Source organism: Lipotes vexillifer, unplaced genomic scaffold, assembly GCF_000442215.2.
Source record: "Lipotes vexillifer unplaced genomic scaffold, Lipotes_vexillifer_v1.1 scaffold370, whole genome shotgun sequence".
In the NCBI taxonomy this organism is placed as follows: Eukaryota; Metazoa; Chordata; class Mammalia; order Artiodactyla; family Lipotidae; genus Lipotes; species Lipotes vexillifer.
In genome coordinates this window covers 2,651,115-2,662,609 of record NW_006772699.1, presented here as the reverse complement: position 1 = coordinate 2,662,609, position 11,495 = coordinate 2,651,115, and the positions used below count along the sequence as shown (strand labels likewise).

Sequence of the window (11,495 nt, the reverse complement as noted above, 5' to 3'; positions counted from 1 at the left end):
GGGAAAGAGAAGGGGCATTGGCCAAATTAGAAAACTTCCATACATGACAAAGATCTCAAAAATGATACAGTTCATTACACAGAAGAAACCAAGGTCTAGAGTGTGGAAACTTTCGCCGGCTCTCCCTTATCCAAAATGTCCTTTACCAAACCATGCTGCCTTTCTCATCATCATAGTCAAAAATCCTTGGTCACTTAAGTAAACAAACATTTATCTGATACATTAGACTCTGGCAAAGAAAGGAAGAGAGGGCAGCAGTCATGTAAAAAGTTTTTTGTTTTTTGTTTTTGTAAACTTTCCTTCTGCTCATTTGTCACCACCGACACTTCATTGTCCAGGCAGACGATCTACAGAAAAAATCAGGAATGGCTATTTCCAGCAAATGATAATTACAATGTGCTGTGCACAAGAATCAATCCATCCTAGCCCTATGGTACCTGTAATTTTAATACCTTTTATCACAACATTTCTACTCCTACAAATAAGAAAAAAAGTCACTATTTAATCCCACATAATGACACGAGAACAACCAGCCCTACACCCAATCGGGCCTTCTTGGGATTTCAGAAGAACTAGACACGTCTGGTGTTTGCCATAAATATTGACTGTTCAATATTCCAGAGTAATGAAACTAACCGATAAAAATCATATCTGGAAAGTTAAAAGTGATGGTTGGAATGGGGATCTCCCCTCCTTGCCAGATTTCAATTTGAAATGAAATTGGGGCCTTCAGCACTAAGACAGGGACCCCTGACCTCTGAGTAATTACTTTCCAAGCGTCATTTTCTTTAATTTGGATGAGCTAGTTCTATTCTAAGAATTGCTGGAAAGGCCCATTTTATGAAAATGAAGCCAAATCTTAGGAAAGACCTGTTTATTTCTCCCTTCTAGTTCAGGCACATCCCTGCTCCTAGTGAGGTGTGCTTGCTACATACCTCTAGTACTCCCCACTCAGCACTCTTATCATTGTAATTACAGCAGCAAACCCAAGAGTCATTGAGGCTAATGACACAGCTTGCAGCTTAGAATGTCTGCAAGGCTCCTGGAATCAGCCCAGGGGGCAGGGAAAGTCTGAGCAGGCAATTCCTTACACTTCTCCCACACTCCCTGAGATGTGGGTTCCTGGTATTTAGAAAAAGTGTTCCTTGAAGAAGGAAAAGCAATCTAAACTGAGGGAAAAGCATGTACAAAAATATGAAGGTATGGTACAGCACCACATTTTCAGGGAGTATTTCACTCATTCATTCGCTCAACAGGCATTTATTGAGTATCCACAGTAAGCCAGGCACTGTCTAGGTGATAAGGATAAAAGAATGAGTAAATGTGATCCCTGCCCTCAAGGGGGTCCACCGAATGTAGGGGGCATGAGCACAAAAATCAGAAAATCACCTTGCAAGGGACTAAGTATGGCAAGCCTGATGACTGATCGTGTTATAGCCAGATCACAGAAGCTACGAATGGCCAGACTAGTGCATTTATGCCTTAATTTGGTAGACAGTGGGGAGCCACTGAACATTCTAGAGTAGGGGAGTTTCCTGGCAAAGATGAACAGGCCAGCTGTGAGCAGTGTGCACTGGAAGGGCAAGCAACCAGGACAGAGCATCAGATAAAAGTCTCAGTGTGAAAGAGGGCCAAACTATGCTCACCTGACTACGTCGAAAACGCAAAGGGACAGAGAGACACACTGTACCAGAGAGAAAGGAAAATAATAATAACAGACACCAGTTATTTGGTGCTTTCTATGATCCAGGCACTGTTTTAAAGAATCACTGCTCTGAAGGAGAGACAGAGAGTTAAGAGGCTGCTATAGATGGAATGAGCCAAATGGATGGATGACCATCTTTAGGTCTGGCTCCAAAGAGAAGGAAGAAAGATTAGGGAGGTCATAAAGTGTTTATCTAAGGTGCATTATGGGAACTGCAGATACGGAAGATTATAACTGAATAAGAAATGGTGCTGCTTTTAAGGTGGAAGGACAGTAAGACAAACAACAGAGAATGATTTACATGGCTCTCTGCACCAGTAAGGCAGGAGTACCCAGCACTGCTGGTGCCCTCTAAGGATGTCACCACTCCTTTAAATGTACCTAATACACAGTAAGGAACCATGCACTGACATGAGTAGACAGAACCAAATGGGTATAAAGAAGATTGTTACACTTGGCTGCTTCTAGAGATCAAACCCTTGCCAAGCTACTGTTAGAATAAACACTCAGTATGTTAAGTTCTCTAACCATGGAGCAGGACTATAGTTATTGACATCAACTTCCCCAAACCGGCTCATACCATACCAGTTTAAAGCAGACATCCCAAACTGGCTTTCTGAGAGCTGAATCCAGCTGTTTGAGGATCCTAAAATGTTTATAAATATTTTTTAGTTAGCTGCCAACACTTAAACATCAGGAAATTTCACAAAAAGTATGGGGATTTTTAGCTTCTCTCAAGAAGTTGGGAGCTCTAGCAGCTATATGGCTAATCCCACATGGTGTCAGTCAATCAAAGCTGAGTACCACTTGCCTTCATTAAACTTTAGAGTCCCTGCCTGGTACATTTCATTCTTTCCTTCACTCATTCAGTCACTCATCCTTTCCTTCATTCGTTCAACAAGTATTTATCAAGTACTTACTATATGCCAGGCACTGCTGTAGGGTCCGGAGATACAAATGAGCAAAAGAGACAAAAATCCTTTCATTCTGGAGCTCATATTCTTACAAGGAGAGGCAGCCAGTAAACAAATAAATAAAGGAAAATATATCTCTATCTATCTATATATCTATATAATCTATAGATATCTATATCTGTATCTATCTATATAGCTATATAAATTATATAGCTATATAGATAGATATAGACATATATCTCACTCCTATGGTGATAAGTGCTAGGAAACATGAAGGAGTAGGGTATAGAAATTGAAAGAGGATGGAGGGGTGTGGGGTATTATAGACAGGGCAGTCAGGGCAGGGAAGCCTCTCTGATTAGATGGCACCTAAGCCAAGATCTGATTAACAGGAGGGCACAAGCCCTCAGACCTGAGGGAGAGATAAACCAAGCAGAGATGGAAAACCACCAGTCGGTTTAAGCAAAGGAGTGACATGGCTGCACATGCCTTACTTACAAAAGGCTTCTCTCTGGTGAGAGAACCTTCCACCATTCATAGATGAGGAAGCTGAGGCTCAGAGAGGCTCAACTCACCCTGGCAGACAAGTTCTAAGTCTAACTTTATTTCAGCAACTTGAGTTGACTCTCATGTTCTCCCAGCCCACGTAGGAAAAATCTGACCCATGTAGTCCAAAACAAAGCAACGATTGGTGCTGAGTGTTTGACGAGACCTGGTAGTCCAGAAAATTCATTCCTTGACCCAGTGTGAAATGCTTGACAAGAGGAAAAGATCTACTCACAATCAGAACGTGGTCCCGCCCCATTGTGATGACTGTCCGGTTCACCGTGCGAAGAAGCTGGACCATGACTTCTTGGATGTGGTGGTAGGTGAAGGCCTGTAACACAACCAGAGACATCTGTGTGACAACCGGGACATTGTATCTGCACACCTGTCTCAAAGGACATATGACAGCTGCCAAACATGGTGATCACCAAGATCACCACCACCACTACTGTCAGCATCAACATCAGCACCATCATCATCATAATCACTGTCGCCCTCATATCTCCAACGCCATCAGCACCTGGCTTTGGGCACCAGGAACTTCACTAACCACCTTAAATATAAGTCGGTGATTAAGAGCTTAAGCTCTGGAATCAGAAACTTATGGTTCAGAATAGTAACTCTGTCAAGAATTATTGTATTCTATTGGCTGAGTTACCTAACTTCTCTGAACCTTGGTTTCTTCATCTGTGTAACAGGACCTAACCTGGAATAAGGAGGGGATTTGATGCAGGAAATTGGCTATACAGGTGTTGAAAAAGCTGAGACACCAAAGATGGTAACTTAGGGATTAGCAACAGCAGGCGGCCACTGTCATCCCTAGGCTGCAGAGACAAATAAAAGGAGGCAGTGTTTCTGGAGCCCGGGACTGGGGTTATGTGATGGAAACTGTAACATGGGAGAGCTTTGTGCAGTAGACACTGCATTATCCACCTTGGAGGAAATCCACAGTGAGCCAGGTTGTAACATTTATAGGGTTCTGTCCACTTTAAATACAAGTCCCTGAACCTTGGGTAGGACTTACCGATGCTTTTTGAGCATTTTTGGGGGTAGGCAAGGGTTTCAGGCATGTTTACCTGCACCCTCAGATCCTTTTACCGGCGCAGACTTAAGGCACAGACTTAATGCATACCTGGGAGAGTGGTCATGGCTAAGAGGAAGGCCCTTGGGATTATAAATTCAGTAGCTCTGTGTCTGAGTTCCAGCTCTGCCCTTGCCAGCTGTGTGACCTCACTTATCATCCTAACCTTTCTGAGCTTCAACTTCCTTATCTATAAACTGTGGCAGGTTCTCTCACCAGTCTTTCAAGGTTGACGTGAACATAAAAGTGACACACGCTGTGGTGGAAAAATACACTCGCCTAATTCCACTGCAGGAGAATCTGTAGGTCTGAGATAGATCCTGGACATCTGTGATTTCTGAATTTTATGTGGGTTATTCTGATGGCTGAGAACCATGACACAACACAGTAAAGCTCTAGAAATGAAGGCTTGTATTTGGGAACATCCTGGGACTCCAGGACCTAACCAGACCCTGACATCAAGAAAGTGATCAATAAATGGTGGCTGAAAAAGCAGATGACGACTCACTCATTCGTAAGTACCTTATTAATCTTTGCTGCATTCAACTTAACTGTGGTTTGTTTCTTAACGTAATGAATGAATGGAAAATAGATTCATAGTTGGGGGAGGGAGAATGAGATAACAAAAGAAGATGTGCTTAGTAAAAAATTCCCTCCCCTTCCAATGTGCTTTCCATGACTACTGGCACCCAAAGACGAATAACCCAGAGCTTGCTTTCTCTCTCTGCCCCAGACTCACTTCTTCTGTATGTCGGCTAATCTCCGATTCCCCAGCCCTGTGGAGCTCACCAGAAGAACCTCTGCCACCAGAGCTTCCATCAGAGCATATATTTTACAGAAACAATTTCTTATACTCCATTAAATCCATCCAGACCTCAATCTCTTGCTAGGTTTGAGCTCCCCCCACATCTGGCACTTCCTCCTGATGCTCAGTGGTGGGCAAGAGAAAATTGCCCTTTACTTCTTGGCTGCAGGTGAACTTCTCTCCCGACTTCCTTCCCGTTTGTTTCTTCAAGCCTTTTTACTGACTTACAATCTCGTATTTCTTGCATTATATGAGCATGATGCTTATGGTAATAACAAAAATAGCTAACTTTCTGTGAGTTCTTACTAAATGCCTGGCACCTCGCTAAACATTTACTTCCTCTCACAACAAGATTGACGCTGTTATGATCGCCATTGTTCAGATGAGGAAACTGAAGCCAGAGAGGTTAAGTAACTTGTCCAGGGTCACCCAGCCAGAAAGTCAGGGAAAAGAATTCAAACCCAGAAGTCTGGCTCCAGAGCCTGCTCCTCACCCAAACCCCACCCAGGCTGACTGGAACATGAACACAGATCTCTGGTTGTTACTTTGGAGCTTCATTAGCCTCTTTCCATATGTCAAGATAGACAGGTACCCTGCGTTCAACTGAGCCAACTTCCAACTGCCTTCAGATCTTTTCTTTCCCTTTTAGAAAATCTTCAGGGCTTTTTTTCATTACTCCCTTATCTTCTCTTCATTCCTTTGCGATTTCACCAACCTAAGCCCACTGCAAATTTATATGATAGTTTCCATTTCATGTTATTTTTTTTTTTTCAGGATTACATCTCTTCCTTTACCAACAGAGATAATAAAACCCTGTTCTCTTGCCCTCCTGCCCGCTGCTTCTTTTTAATAGTCCTTTCTTCTTAGTCCAAAGAGTAGCAATTAGACTGCTTGGGAAGTTTGGTATTTAAAAGTCGAAAACTGACAAATTCAATTCATTTCACTCTGAAAGCTCCCAATAAGGGAGGCTGTGTAGCAGAGTGTTCTGGGATCAGACAGATTTGAGTTTGAATCTCAATTCTGCTTATTTGAGCTGGCTGACCTTGAGCAAATTACCTTTCCTCTCTGAGTTTCAGCTTCTTTATTTATAAAATGTGGCAAACAGTAGAAACCTCGAAGTACCGGTTTGAGGAATAAATAAAGTACTGCAGGGAAAGCCCTCGATACTAAGGGTTGGCACGTAGTAAGCCTTCAATGAGTGGTGGCTGCAACTCACGTTCCCCTAGGTCTGCAGCAGCTTTCCGGCCAGGCTTGCAGATTCCCATCACGTAGCAGAGAGGGCAGCACAAGGCAACGCATAATCTAAACTCTGGATGATATCGAAATGCCATCCAAAGAATGTATAGCATATATGCAAATATGCAAACTTTCAAGATGATAAACCTGTGCGAAGCAGTAAAAATGCAGCCACAAATCACCCGCCGTTAATTGATCCACTGTCAGGCAAGTGGAGGGAACCTCCAGGAAAGTGTCTTCTGGGCTCGACTAAACAGTGGCTTATAACTGAAATGACAAAGTCAGTCCTCCTATTACGGCCCTGGCAAAGAAAGTAATCCATCCATCCTAAACACACTGCAAATCGTAGTGACTTTTTCCTTTTAATAATCATAGGCTGTGAGATCTGGAAGGAACTTGGAGCCCTTTCTTTAAATGAAATCTTATCCATAAACCTACTACATAACATAGTAAAAGGAGAACTCGAAGTGGGTGGGGCAACCCCTGTCTTCTTAGCTCACCCTAGGCCTGAAGCCAGCCCAAGGACTTTGTAGGATGAGTTTCAAAACGACTGCTTCCCTACAGCATTTCCAGAATTGTAATAGAGCATGCCATATATGAGACGATTTTAAGTAATAATACACAGAAACAGCATTTCCTAACTTTGAATCAAATTATGTGAAAGGTATCCCCTTCTTTCAGTTTTTTCTTTAACCCTTTCAATAACACCAAGTAGAAAAATCTCTCTTTGGCGCTAATATGTTTTCAATACCCCTTTAGTTCATGCACGACTCCTTTTTTAACAAAGAGAAAAGTCCTCAGGTTAGAGCGGACAGTATGCAACAGCATCTAGTTAGAACTTAATAAAATTGTTTCATTTTTATTGTGTTTATTTTTAAAGCTATATTTATGGCAAGCGTTTAGGAAAAATATCCAAAACTTGGAAATAAAGCAAAACGAGGATGCATGGTTTTTATTTTATTTATTTATTTTTTGAGCCTACTATTTTATTTAGTTTTTTTTGAATTTCTGAATTTTATTTTATTTTTTTATACAGCAGGCTCTTATTAGTCATCCATTTTATACACATCAGTGTATACATGTCAATCCCCATCTCCCAATTCATACCACCACCACCTCTGCCCCCCCATCACTTTCCCCCCTTGGTGTCCATACGTTAGTTCTCTACACCTGTGTCCTAATTTCTGCCCTGCAAACCGGTTCATCTGTACCATTTTTCTAGGTTCCACATATATGCGTTAATATACGATATTTGTTCTGTACTTCACTCTGTATGACAGTCTCTAGATTCATCCACATGTCTACAAATGACCCAGTTTCGTTCCTTTTTATGGCTGAGTAATGTTCCATCATATATATGTACCACACCTTCTTTATCCATTCGTCTGTCGATGGGCATTTGGGTTGCTTCCCTGACCTGGCTATTGTAAATAGGGCTGCAATGAACACTGGGGTGCATGTGTCTCTTTGAATTATGATTTTCTCTGGGTATGTGTCCAGTAGTGGGATTGCTGGGTCATATGGTAGTTCTATTTTTAGTTTTTTAAGGAACCTCCATACTGTTCTCCCTAGTGGCTGTATCAATTTACATTCCCACCAACAGTGCAAGAGGGTTCCCTTTTCTCCACATCCTCTCCAGCATTTGTTGTTTGTAGACTTTCTGATGATGCCCATTCTAACTGGGGTGAGGTGATACCTCATTGTAGTTTTTTTTTTTTTTTTTTTTTGCTGTACGCGGGCCTCTCACTGTTGTGGCCTCTCCCGCTGCGGAGCACAGGCTCCGGACGTGCAGGCTCAGCGGCCATGGCTCACGGGCCCAGCCGCTCCGCGGCATGTGGGATCCTCCCGGACTGGGGCACGAACCCGTGTCCCCTGCATCGGCAGGCGGACTCTCAACCACTGCACCACCAGGGAAGCCCTCACTGTAGTTTTGATTTGCATTTCTCTAATAATTAGTGGTGTCGAGCAGCTTTTCATGTGCCTGTTGGCCATCTGTATGCCCTCTTTGGAGAAATGTCTATTTAGGTCTTCTGCCCATTTTTGGATTGGGTTGTTTGTTTTTTTAATATTGAGCTGCATGAGCTGTTTACATATTTTGGAGATTAATCCTCATGGTTTTTAAATAGAGCATTTCTGATAAGCCCATACTGGGGGAGAGGAGAAACGTGCTCTTACCCTCTCAGGAAATGTATCTTTATTTGATTAACCATCTACAATTGATTAGAAACCAGAAATATCATAGCTACATAAAGATGGAGGTTAACTTCTAGAAAAATGACCAAATGTGATTTTGTTTTGTTTTGTTTTTTGCTGGTTCTCTAAAGGTTCTACTGATCTGTAGAATTTTGTCTTACATGTAAGGACAATTTTCTATAAGCATCTCTTCTCCCACAAAAATATCAAGAACTCTAAATACTTTTGAATCAGCTCTTTCATTGTTCGGCTTGTTCTTCCCTAGTTTATCAAATAAAACTTTGACACATGCTCACTATCTAACTGTATAAGATGATATTTTTAACCGTTTGAGGGCTCTACATTATACAAGTGATGCTGACTACTTAATGGCAGTGATGTAACTTTCTTTATTTTTATCAAAGTTACAAATGTATGTAGTTTAAAAACATTCTCCAAGGTTCATTAAAAAAACAAAAACAACAAAACAGCAGTGCCTCACCTTCTCCTCACCAGGGGACGTAGCTGTTATTTTGGTATTTACGACCATGGTGCCAGTAACACACTTGCATTAACTTCTTTTATAAGCAAATGTCTTCCTCTTTCTGGTATTATCTGTAAACCCTCCACCATGTAAGACGAGGATTTCACTGTCGTTCCCCGCTCTGCCCCATTAGGCCCTGGCATCCTTCCCATTGCTCCTGCTTCCCATACAGCTATACTGTAATTTTGGTTTGATCAATAGTTGGTGTTTAAAATGTTTTGTAAACTATGACCGATTCCCATTTCTCGTACAACTTTTCATTTCCCAAAATGAAAAAAGCAATTCTGGGGAAAATAAAATCAGATATTCCTTTTAGTTCTTCGGATGATTGTTTTTAAACTATCTTTTTCCCTAATTCATGACTGCCTCTTCTCCTATTTTTCAAAATTCTCTCTGCCTATTTTTAAGTTTGCTTTGCCTCATGGAGTCACTGTTTTCCTCCAAGTTACTCGTCTTCTGTTTGCCTGTTTTGCACTCTCTCTTTCTTGTTAGAGTTCTTCCTTAGTTCTCTGTAACCGGTGGTGGTAGGTCACATTTCAGTGCGGGTGACTCGAAGGCTGTTTGCCAACTCTGGGCATAGGAGTAGAGCTTGTGGTCTGGGAGCTTCACTGCAGGGTGATCTGGTTGGGACAGTTAGGAGGAGAGGCTCAAGTATCAGTATATACAAGTTTTTCTTCTGGATCAGTCTGGGCTGGTCGGATTACACAGTCGAGAATTCTCTGATTTCTCTTGTCTGAAGGATTAAGACCTGGCTGCCAGCACTCCAGGAGCTGAGTGGGAGGAAAGTGCTGGAGCCTTCAGCTTCCAGGATGCATACTTTGGTTAAAAGCTTACTTTGAGTATGGCATCGCTGCCTTCGATTTTGCCTGGTGTACGCTACTCCAGGTGCCCGCTGTTTTATCCTCTTTATAGAATAAACCTCCAGTGACCCAGATGCATGGAGTCAGGCTGCTTCTTACACAGACTTGCAACTGATCCTACTTGTTTGAACTCCTCTCCTTCATCCCACCTCCAGCGGCACCCGGTACTACCATCACCTGAAACTTTGGGGGGAATCTTTGCTTTAGAATGGACGAGTTTTCAGCTTTCCCCACTGCTGGCTTATGAATCACCCTTCTTGGGTCTGCTGCGTCATTTATTACTTTTCCACTTGATATCTACCTTCCTTTTAAAAAAAACTCCCTTTAATATTTTTCAGTAGGTTTTTAACAGGGAGCAAAATATATAACTATGTTTCATCTACCATCTTTTCAGGGATTTCTACCCTAACATTTCATGTTTAAGCGTTTATAAGTGAGCTGATTTAATCAGAAATATTAAAAGTACATGGGATAATGGTTAAATAACAAAAAATGAGACTGTGCAATGCAAATGTCTGAAGCTTTGAAAAGAGTTCTAACGCAGCTCCTAATTTTACAGAAAGAAAAACTTCAGTTTTTTTTTTTGGAGGCGGGTGCGATAGTATAAGGTCATGTGACCAGTGACAAGTCGTGTCATTAGAGCTAGAATGAAAAATCAGTTCTGCTGAGCAAGGTCCAGCCAACTGTTCCCTCTGCTCCAGCATGCGAACAGTCTTGGTCCTTGTGTTCATGCCAAGGACAATCCCAGCTCCTCTTTTCAGTATTAAGATGGAGCATACCAGGTCACAGCTACAGAGTTAAGTCCAACGACTTCTTTGTTCGTTTAGCAAAAGAGAAATAATGCATATTCTGACCATGGCATCTATGGCCACTACTATTTTTCTCTGCTCTGTGTTCCTATATAAGTCTTTCAACCTCGTTCTGATCTTGAAGACACCGCACTCACTCACCTAGAAAGAAAATACCCTAAATTCCAAAAGATAGTACCAGCCATCACCTAGAGCAGAGTCGCCTTCTCTCTTTTTATGGCTCCTGGAGGTGATGTGGTTTTCTCATGAGTTCTGGGTTTAATGCTAGTTTATTTCCTCCTGTGTGAACTGGTTTCCATCCTGAAAGACTTGACTTCACTGCACAACAGCTCATTGTGTGAAGCAAGCGACAGAGGCAGCTGCTGACTCAAGAGAAGTGGGAGTCGGGGTCAGTGCAGTCAGGCGGTGGGGGGGGCTTTGCTGCACCCCATCATCTCTGCCTCTCCTACCCACTGGACCACGCCCCCCCCCCCAACTTCCCAGGTAGGACTTGGGCAATGCCTTCATGTGGTCGTGAGTGCCTGCACCTTTCTCTGGCTAGCTTTCTCTAGAAGGGGAGAGTTTGAGTTGGTGGTAGGGGGAGATAATAAAGGAAAAGAAGATGTGGGTTCTCATTCTCACGCTGCTGTTACCTGACAATCTTGACGTCATCCTATAAGCTAGGAGCTGTGCATGCAGACTTGACACCTATGATCTCATTTAGTTTTTTAAAAAAAATCCAGTGAAGCCCCAGATGTGAAATATGAGGGTAAGAGAAGCTTAGTCACTTGCCCAGAAATTATCCACTCACTGGGGGCCAAGCGTGAGCCCAAGCTCAGCTCTG

At 42.4% G+C, this 11,495-nt stretch overlaps 1 protein-coding gene across 1 annotated transcript in view; it reads right to left on the bottom strand.

The window, feature by feature from the left end:
- The window catches only part of DOCK2 (dedicator of cytokinesis 2), a 424,501-nt gene that overhangs the window by 232,885 nt on the left and 180,121 nt on the right, over positions 1-11,495 (bottom strand). The window contains exon 27 of the mRNA XM_007447828.1: positions 3,401-3,496. Coding sequence (XP_007447890.1) covers positions 3,401-3,496 — 96 coding nt within the window. The remainder of the gene's footprint in view (positions 1-3,400; positions 3,497-11,495) is intronic.